The 10,941-nt window shown below is 40.3% G+C and overlaps 1 protein-coding gene across 1 annotated transcript in view; it reads left to right on the top strand.

Annotated features, from left to right (window-relative positions):
• atxn3 (ataxin 3) overlaps window positions 1-10,941 on the top strand; it is a 39,742-nt gene that overhangs the window by 499 nt on the left and 28,302 nt on the right. The window contains exon 2 of the mRNA XM_020533649.2: window positions 9,847-10,011. Coding sequence (XP_020389238.1) covers window positions 9,847-10,011 — 165 coding nt within the window. The remainder of the gene's footprint in view (window positions 1-9,846; window positions 10,012-10,941) is intronic.

Raw genomic sequence — 10,941 nt, 5'->3', positions numbered from 1 at the left:
GAGGGGCCTTCGCCCCCTGCCCCACCCACCCCGACTGAGGGGCCTTCACCCTCCTCCACCCTGACTGAACTGCCTTCCCCTCTCCTCCCCCACCCCCAGTTTATTGAAGTTTTAAATATGTTGTTTGTAACAGTCTTTGACGTCCTGTTTCTGATCCAAAATATTTCTGATCCAAAATATTTCTGATCATTCCCATAAAGCATTTAAGAAAAACAGTTTTTTGTAATACACCTTTAATTACTATTGTGTGAGGCTCAAAAATGACAGCAGCACTTGAGTATTGAGCAACACTTGTTACTGCATGATACAAGAGCACAATTTATCAACCAGCTGAATCACAATAGTTGGTAAAGTTACTGTTTTTACAGTTTTACTTCAATATGGGTGATCATTGTTCGGTGACTAATGTGTGGAAGTTCATCTGTTTTTGATAGGGAGAATTGATGCCCAATATAGTGAAATGTTGGTTGTGATTACAATGTGACAAACTTGCATACATTTCCCACATAGATATGGATGTTGGAATTGTAAAAATATGAAAATAAAGTTCATGTAAAATGTTAAAATGGGGACTAAATTTCAACTGATTCCTGATCCAATTATCTCTCACCATATAACTTTATATCTTTTAAGGCAGCACGGGCCTTGACTCTACATAAAATGTCATAAGATATTACTAACTCATAATAATTGTGGTAAATTTCATTAATTATGCAGCTATTTATTTGTATTCTTTTAGTTCATACATACTGTAAATAACTCATTAAAATTTTACAATTTATACCTAGTAATGCAAGGCCTATATAATTCTGACTCCTTTACATAACAATATAGCAGATAATCTGGCTACATATGTGTGTGAATTGTAAAATGCCATGTATATTTATTTACTAATGCTTGTACTTATTTGGCGAATCTTATTCTGTATAAGAGCATCAGAACGAGGAGTAGGTCATTTGCCACCCCCCCCTCCCTAAAAGCCAGTAAACTCATTCTTGATCACAAATCTGTCCAACTTAGTCTGAAATATGTTCAATGACCTAGTCTCAACTGTACTAAGTGAAACAGAACTGCAAAAATTAATGACACTCCTAGAGAATAAATTCCTCACTTCTGTTTTAGCTGGGGAAGCCCATTGTTTCTCTTCTGCCCTCCCTCACCAAGAGGAAACACCCTCTCCTATTTTTTCGGACCCCTCAGAATTGAATGTACAAGCTTTTCCTTTCAAAGCTAACTGAGGTGACAAAAGGATCAAAACCAAAACATATGCAAGATAATTGGAAAAAGAACTAGAGGAATGTTGAAGAGAATGTTATGCAGCAGTTTGATCAAAGTTGGAATGCACTTAATAAAGGGCAATAGAAGCAAACTTAATGTTCAAAAGCAAATTTGTTGCACTTCACAGAATCTTGTATTCTTCCCCTATTGCCACACACTTACCTTCTCCCTGTAACCTATATATTCCTCCTTTTCAGACAATAACCCATTTCCTTCTTGAATATATCAAGTGAACTTGCCTCCACTCTACTCTTGAGCAGTGCACTTCAGATCCCAACCTACAGGAAAAAGCTTCTCATGTTTTTTGCCAGTTACCTTCAATCTGTGCCTTCTCATTCTGAAAGCCTCAATAGATGAGAAACTTTTCTTTAATTACTCTGTCTAGACTCTCCTTTTCTCCTTTATTGTTTCATGGGATCAGCATCTGTTGCTCATCCCTAATTGCCCTTGTACTGTGTGGTTTGTTAGGCCATTCCAGGCAGCAATTAAGAGTTCACAACATTGCTTTGATCCAGAGCAGCATATAGGCCAGACTGGGTAAGTAGGATAGATTTCCTGTCATAAAAGATGTGAGTGAACCAGATGGATTTTTAATGACAGTTAATGATAGCTTCATGCTAGCTTTATTTTGTGTAATGAACCTTGCTGATATTATTACTGGACAAGTTGAATGCCAGGCAGGAACCTGACTTGATAGATCATAATTTTATTTGTTTTGGTTTTAGAAAAGTGGTGTATCACAGAGACTTGAGCACATAATGCTCCAGATTTTGCTTCACTGACCAAACTAAAGGTTATTAAAAAGAAACAATGATAGAATAATCCAAACTACTTATGGTACAAATTGCAATGTTTTAAACACATTAGAATCCCATTAATCCCAAAAATACCTCTATAAATTAAAATGAAACAAAGCTGCTTTTAATATCGTGCTCAGAACACTCCTGGCACTGTTCTCAAACCATCACTCCTGGTACAGTGTACAAGCATCACTCATGTAATATTCACGCCTGTTAAACTAGAGCTCTGATAGCTTATTCCTGGGGCTGTCATACACTCGAACTTTACTGCAAATAACTTAAACAACCACTCCATCTTTAGCTCGACATGCTAAAGTACTGAGCAGCCTCCTTAGATTCAAATACGTACTTATGTCTTTGTTAAATACAACTTAGCAGAAGTAGGCCATTTAACTCTTTAAGATGGCTCCTTTGTTTAATAGATTCTGGTTGAAATCCACATTGCCATTTGCCCTGAAAACCTATCGGTTCCCTTACCTAACAAGAGTCTATCTATCTCTGCCTTAAAAATACTTATTGATTCTGCCTTCTGAAGCCGAGTTCCAAAGTCACATAGCCTCCTCATCTCTATTCTAAAAAGACAACTAATAATTTTAAGTGTCTTCTAGTTCTGCTCTCTCACGAGAGTAAGTATCTTTTTCACCTTCACCCTGTCAAGACAACTCCGAAACGATAAACTTCAATCAAATCACTCGCTCTTCTAAAGTGCAGAAATAGAAATCCTTGGTGGATTCGCCCCAGTGAATAACTACACAGTGTGGTACCAAGTAATTATAGAATGATATGGGCTCATATAACATAAGCACAGATCACGCGTGTAATATAGCTTTTGACTTGGGCGGACCACAATTGCACTTTGTCTCAAAGAAAGATCCAGGCAGTGTAGAATCATGCATAGCTGTGGAGTAGCATTGACCATAATGATTAGTGACCAATGATTGCATTTTAGATTCGAACAGGATGAATTGTCAGTTGGCAACTTACCAGAAGCCTGTCTGGACTTGTGCAACTGTACCTTGGTACATGTGATTAAGTTCAGGAAAGGCACCATGAAAATTGTAAGGGAACTAAATCTTGTTTAGGTTCTCTCTTGGAGATTCTAATTGCCTGACACCTGCCTGTTGTCAATATTACTTAACACTTAACCCATGGTTGAATATCATCCATGCCTTTTTGTATGCAGCCTGCACTGGTTCGGTATCTAAGTCATAAGGACACTGCAGTCATCAGTGTATGTTCTCATTTTTGTCCTTATGATGGAGGAAAGGTCAGTGAAGTGCTAAAGATGGTTGAGTCTAGGATACTACTCTGAGGATTTCTTGCAGCAATGTGCTGGGGCTAAGATGATTGATCTCCTTCAAACACCACCATCTTGCTTTGTATTTAGTGGGTCTCTAATCAGTGGAGAGTTTAATCTCCTGATTTCCATTGACTTCAGTTTTGCTTCTACTTTTTGATGCCGCACTCTGTCAGATGCTGGTTTTGACATTAAGTACAGTTGCTCCCACCCCGTTTCTTGACTTCAGTATTACTGCTAGGATGTTGCCAGCACCCATACCCTGACTGTACTCAGTGTCTTCAGCCAATTCTTGACATTATGTGGAGCGAATCAAATTATCTGCAGATTGACATTTGTGATTCTGTTGATGTCAGGAGTTGGCCAAGATAGATCATCCATTCAATACTTCTGGTTGAAGGGAATTGCACATACTCCAGCTTTGCCTTTGTACCAACATGATGGGCCTTCCTATCATTGAGGGTGGGAATGTGTGGAGTCTCCACCTCCTGTTAGTTGTTGTATTATCCTTCATCACTCTGAATTAGATGTGGCAGGCTTGCTGAGCTTTAATCTGACCTTTTGATTTTGGGATTGCTTAACTCTATTGATAATATGCTGCTTTTCCAGTTTATTATGCATGCAGTCTTGTCCTATAGCTTTAATAAACTTGACGCCTTATTTTTAGTATACCCAGTGCTGTTTCTGGAATGCTTGCCTGAATGCCTCATTGAACCAAGGTCATGTATGTGATATCCTGGGCCATAGGTAACTGATTGTAATTGAGTGCAATTCTGCTGTTGTCATTGGTCCACAGCAGTTCATGGATGCACAATTTTGAGCTGCTAGACCTGTTCAGAACTTTTCCTCTTTAACACGCTATTAACTTTGGTGAGGCCGAACCTAGAATATTGTGTGCAGTTTTGGCCTCCTTTTCTGGGAAAGATGCTCTTGCTCTCGAGAGAGTGCAGCGAAGATTTACCAGGCTGATTCCAGGGATGGCGGGATTGACGTATGAGGAGAGATTGATGACGTTACAATTGTTTTTGCTGGAATTCAGACGAATGAGGGGGGGATCTCATAGAGACTTATAAAATTCTAACAGGACTCAACATGGTAGATGCAGGGAGGATGTTCCTGATGGTGGGTGTGTCCAGAAGCAGGGGTCACAGTATGAGGATTGGGGTAGACCATTTACGATGGAGATGAGGAGACAATTCTTCACCTAAAGAGTGGTGCGCTTGTGGAATTCATTACCACAGGAAGTAGTTGATGTGAAAACATTGAATGTATTCAAGAGGCAGCTAGATATAGCACTTGGGGCAAATGGAATCAAAGGTTATGCGGAGAAAGCAGGACTAGGCAATTGAGCTGGATGATCAGCCATGAATGTGATGAATGATGGAGCAGGCTCGAAGGACCAAATGGCTTCCTCCTGCTCCTATCTTCTATGTTTCTATGTCACAACATGATGAGAGATGTCCTACATGTGAAAATGAGACGTCTCCACAGGGACTGTATGGTGGTCACTCATACCAGTGCTATCATAAATGGATACATCTGTGACAGTGGATTATTGAGGGTGAGGTGAAGTAAGCTTTCTGTTAAGATTTAAGATTCAGGCCTAGTCTGGCAGATATTTGACGCGTTACATTGAGCTACTGTTGGCAATGGACATTGGAGGTCCCCGTACAGACTACGTTCTGTTACCTTGTTACCCTCAGTGTTTCTTCCAGGTGCTGTTCAACATGGGTGTACTGATTCATGAGTTAATGGAGAGCTTTAAGAGGCAGTGTTAGTGGTAATCAGCTGGAGGTGTAACCTGATATCATGAAACATCATGTGCTCCGATCTCAATGTTGGGGACTACAAGGTCGACTTCTTTTCTCCTGCACACAGCTGTACCGCCTTTTTTTTCATTACTCACGGGACATAGGCATCACTGGCTGCACCAAAATTACTGCCCATCCCTAGTTGCCCTGACCAGGTACCCTGGCAATATATCGCAACCATAGAGGTGACCTTCGTGTTTCTACACTTGAAAGCACCCAGAAGTGTTCTGGATGTTCCACATGCCGACCTGCAGCATAACCAGCAGTAGAATGAGGACACGAACTACATGGTGAAGCAATAATGATGAATGAATAACCTCTATTGAACCTGAAGGACCATGAATACTTGTCACTGCAGTTTGATGAATCCATCGACATTATCAAAACAGCCCAGATTCTTTTCTAAAGATGTGCAACTTCCATGTGAAATGGGAAAATGAATTTGTTAACAACTGTAAAAGATGAGAGCATTTGCTTTGTACATTACTAGAGTATATTGTCAAATAATAAGGAAAATTTGGATCAACATTACCCAGTAATGCACAGTAAATTCTATGATAGATCTGCCTTGAACGGGATGCTTTTGACAAAGGTGACAGTTGAAGTCCACTTTAAAAGCTTGACCGTAATATTTTTCAAAACCAGCAAAAGGTAAGGCCTGTGCAGAGCACTGTTCTATTTCACCTTTGCCATTTTCTGGCAAAACATAAGAAATCATTCACGGATGGCTAGTTACTAAAGAAGCAATGACTATGACCATTGACTCTTTGTTCAAAGACTTTTAAAATCAAGTAGTGATGGCAATCCGGAGCATGTCTTTTGGTGGTTCCACAGTAGCAAGACAAGTGGAAACTTTGTCCGAAGATGTCTTTCAGCAACTAGAGTGAGAACTGAAGGAATATAAACTCAACTTGCTGCAGTTTGATGAATCCATCAGCCCAACACAGCCCAGCTAATTGTTTTTGTGGGTGTGGTTTTTAAGGACATCGTAATTAAAGAGGATCTGCTCACCTTTTTGCACCTTAAAGAGAGAATAATGGATGAGGATATCTGCAACCAATTGAAAGGTTACGTGCTTGAGAAAAACATTACAATCAAGAAATTGAGTTCCATCGCAACTGATGGTGCACCAGCCATGCTTGATGCAAATGCAGGTTTTGTTGCATTTTTCAGAAATGATCCTGATTTTGTCTTTGTCAATTACTGCTGTACAATCCACCAGCAAGCAAAGGCTAGTCAAGTTATGGACATTTCTCATGTAATGGCAGTTGTTAAGTTTGTAAACTTGATTCAAGCAAGAATCCTTCAGCACTACTTGCTTAAATCCTTACTCGGCAAATTTGATGCTGCCTACAGTGAACTAAGCCTCCATGCTGAATTGAGGTGTTTAAGTCGAGGGAAGTTCTACAGACGTTTTTTTTAAATCTGATGCCTAAAGTTATTACTTTTCTTAAATGAAGAACTGAAGTATGCAGTAAGCTATCAGATAATGCATGGTTGATTGTCTTCAGCATTGATATAATGTGAAAACTGAATGAGCTGAACTGTCAACTGTAAGAAAAGGGCAGAGACATGTACATATGATCAGTGCTGTGAATGGCTCAAAGTGAAACTGGGTCTGTTGTCTTCCCAATTAAAAAACAAAACACTGCAACACTTCCAGAGTCTGGAGAAAATGCTAAGGAAAAAATAAAAGACAAAGAAAAATGGTTCCATCCAAACAACTTCAATGCACACCTGAGGAAGTTAGCAGGGAATTTCAGGAATTAGATGTGATGGAGCAGGTCATTGTGTTTGTCTGCGAGTCTTTCCCTTCAGATAGACATTAGTGGATTTTCTACCAGATTCCATCAGAAGTTTGATTTACGAAGCAGTGGAGTTGATATGGAGATCATTACTATGCAAAATGATCTTGAGTTGAAAGTCAGAAAAGGGACAGTGCTTTCTGGCAACTCAAAATCATGGAAAAATACCCACGTTTGTCATCGTGTCCTTTTAAAGCAAAAGCTTACTTTGCCTCCATATACCTCTGTGAGGCAGCATTCTCCAAAATTAAGGTAAGCATCACAACTGCCAAACATTTGATGCGTTGCATATGATTAGCGGTCTCAAACTATAACCCAGACTTCAATGGCAGATAATGTACAGTCACAGTTGGTGCATTGAGACTTGGTCAGCAAAGGACAAAATGAATAATCGAATATTCTTAATTGTAGATTTTTACAGCACTAAAAATAACTGTCTTTTATATTTTCTTGGGGGTTGCTCCTGGATTGCACTTAAATATAACAAGTGATTATTTGCTTAAAAAGGTTGGAGACCATTGATCTAGATGGTAGTGGTTTTGAAAGGTGCTGTCTGTGAAAGCTTAGTGAATTTCTACAGTGCATTTTGTTGGTGGTACACACTGCTGCTACTGCATCGACAGAAGGAGTGAATGTTTGTGGATGTAGTGCCAATCATGCAGGCTGTTTTGTCATGGATGGTGTCAAGCTTCTTGACTATTGTTGGAGCTGCAATCATCTAGGCAGGTGGAGAGTATTCCATCACACCCCTGACTTCCATCTTGTTGATGGTAAACAAGCTTCAGGAAGTCAGGAAAGGAGTTACTTGCTAAAGCCTAGCCTTTGACCTCAGAAGCCACTGTATTTATATTGTTAGTCCTGTACAGTTTCTGATAAATGGTAAGCCCTAGGATGTTGATTATCAGGGATTCACTGATGGTAACACCGTTGCATGTCAAGGGTGATGGTTAGATACTCTTGTTGGAGATGATCATTGCCTAGCACTTGTGTGGCACAAATGTTCTTTGGCACTTAGAGTCATAGAGCTGTGCAGCTTGGACTGTACAGCACACTATCAGCCTAAACCTGGTTATTGTCTTAGATTTTGCTGCATTAAGATCATAAGCTGTTTCAGTATCTGAGGGGTTGCAAATGGCTCTGAACATTTTGCAATCATTAGCAGGCATCCCTATTTCTAACCTTATAGTGGAGGAAAGGTCTTTGATGAAGCAGCTGAAGATGTTCAGGCCTCTGACACACTTGCAGAGTTGAGGGGAGGTGGAACTGAGGTGAGTGCAGAGATTCCAGTGACTTCAGTTTTACTTGGGCTCCTTTACGCCACACTCGGATAAATTTGACCTTGATGTCAAGGACACTCGCTGTCTCCTCATTGCTGCAATTAGGCTCTTTTGATCATGTTTGAACTGAAGCTGCAATGAGGTCATGTGCTGACTAGATTCGGCAGACTCAAACTGTGTGTTAATGAGCCGGTTATTACTAAGCGAGTGCTGTTTGATAACCCTGCTGATGACACCTTCCATCACTTTACTAATGATTGAAAGTAGACCAAGGGAGTGGTAATTGGCTGGGTTAGATATGTCTTGCTTTTTGTGTACAGGACGTGCCAGGAATTTTTTCACAGATGGCAGTAGCTGTACTGGAATAGCTTGGCTGGAGGCATGGCAAGTATTCAGAACTATTGCCAGAATGTTGTCAGGACGCACAGCCTTTGTAGCATCCAGTGCCCCCATTTGTTTCTTAATATCATGTGGAGTGAATTGAATTGACTGGAAACTGGCAGCTATTATGTTGGGGACCTCCAGAGAAGGCAAAGATGGATCAAGCACTCTGCACTTCTGGCTGACGATTGTTCCACTAATGTACTGGGCTCCCCCATTGTTAAGGATGTGGTTATTTGTGGAGCCTTTCCTCCAGTGCTGTTCCTGACATGCCCTCCTGCTTTCTTAAGTGAACTAGGTTTGATCCCCTGGCTTGATAGTAATGGTACAGTGGTATACCTGGTTTGCCGAGGGATAGGCCAACCTAGGGATGATGGTGTCTAGGAGATTAACTGCACAACATGTTTGAATGCATTTGATTACAGTGGGCTTTTACTTGACTGGTGGTTTGGATGTCTCTCCCAATTTTTGGAACAATCCCCAGAGATTAGTGGCAATTTATTTGCAGGAACAATTAGCTAGGATGTGTGTTTGTCATTTCCAATGCTAGGCAGTTAATCCAGTATTTTTCTCTTCTGTCACGCAACTGCATGGCTTGCTTGGCCAGTTCAGGAGGCAAGTAAGAATCAGTCGCAGTATTGTGAGTCTGGGGTCACATTTACACCAGCCTGGTTAAAGATGGTAACATATATATTCAGTAGCTTCATGATCATTATCATTAAGATTACCTTGTATTCCAGATTTGTTTATTCATTAAAAAAATTTAATTACACCAACTGATATGGTGGGATTCAAACTTGTGTCACTTGAGCATTGGCCTGGGCCTCTAGAATATTAGTATAGCAACATTACCAATATGCTGATTGAACTCTAAAATCCCTCTGCTGATTGAGTTTATGATGTTAGGATCCTGTACCATTTCTGGCACACAATAGTATAATAAGTCATTGTTTACCCCAAAGTTTGCTATTCCAGATACTTTGTGCATGAACCCCAATAGATAAGAAACATAAATTACAGCATGCATTTTTAGTTTTCATTTCAAAATGTAATTTTAAAACACGTAGATTAGTTTATTAAGCATGAAAGAATTGAGTATTTTGGTGCAAGATTGGCAGAAGTACACAATAGTGAAGGAGATCTGACTCTGTGGTTCATATGAAAGATTGATGAACTTTACTCTGCTTGATTCCACAGCAAGAAGGATCCCTCTGTGCTCAGCATTGCCTCAACAATTTGTTGCAGGGAGAGTACTTCAGCCCTATAGACCTCTCTACAATTGCACAACAGTTGGATGAAGAAGAGCGAGAAAGAATGGCAGAGGGAGGAACTGCCACAGAAGAATACAGAATATTTTTACAGGTGAAAGTGCAAGCTAACTTAACATCAGTTTTCAGTGATGCTACTTTGCATAAGCCAGTTGTCATTACTCAGTAATAAAAGCAGAAAGTACTGGAGAAACTCAGCAGGTCTGGTAGTCATCCGTGAAGAGAAAACAATGTTAATGTTTCAAGCCCAATATGACTCCTCTTCAGACTTTTTTGGGTTCAAGCTTTCAAATTTGTTTCTCTTCACAGATGCTGCCAGACCTACTGAGTTTTTCCAATACTTTCTGTTTTTATTTCAGAACTCCAGTGTCCATAGTATTTTGCCTTTCTGTGCCATAAGAGAATAGTGAAGGAGGGGTTTGGTATGCTTGCCTTTATTGGTCAGTGCATTGAGTATAGGAGTTGGGAGGTCATGTTACAGCTGTACAGGGCATTGGTTAGGCCACGTGCAGGTCTCCCTGCTAGTGGAAGGATGTTGTGAAACTTGAAAGGGTTCAGAAAAGAATTACAAGGATGTTGCCAGGGTTGGAGAGTTTGAGTTATATGGAGAGGCTGAATGGACGGGGGCTAATTTCCCTGGAGCGTCAGAGGCTGAGGGGTGACCTTACAGAGGTTTATAAAATCACGAGGGGCATGGATAGGGTAAATAGACAAAGTTTCTTTTCCCAAAGTCTCTTTTCCCTGCAGTGGGGGAGTCCAAAACTAGAGGTCATAGGTTTAAGGTGGGAGGGGAAAGATTTAAAAGAGACGTAGGGGGTAACTTTTTCATGCAGAGAGTAGTGTGTTTATGGAATGAACTGCCAAAGGAAGTAGTTGAGGCAGATACAATTACAACATGTAAAAGGCATCTGGATGAATATATGAATAGGAAGGGTTTAGAGGGATATGGGCTAAATGCTGGCAAATGGGATTAGATTAATTTACGATATCTGGTCGGCATGGATGAGTTGGTCCAAAAGGTCTG

This window comes from Rhincodon typus, chromosome 8, assembly GCF_021869965.1.
Source record: "Rhincodon typus isolate 14 chromosome 8, sRhiTyp1.1, whole genome shotgun sequence".
NCBI classification, from domain to species: Eukaryota; Metazoa; Chordata; class Chondrichthyes; order Orectolobiformes; family Rhincodontidae; genus Rhincodon; species Rhincodon typus.
Note: the sequence above shows the minus strand (reverse complement) of the source record. Positions and strands in the feature narration are given on the sequence as shown.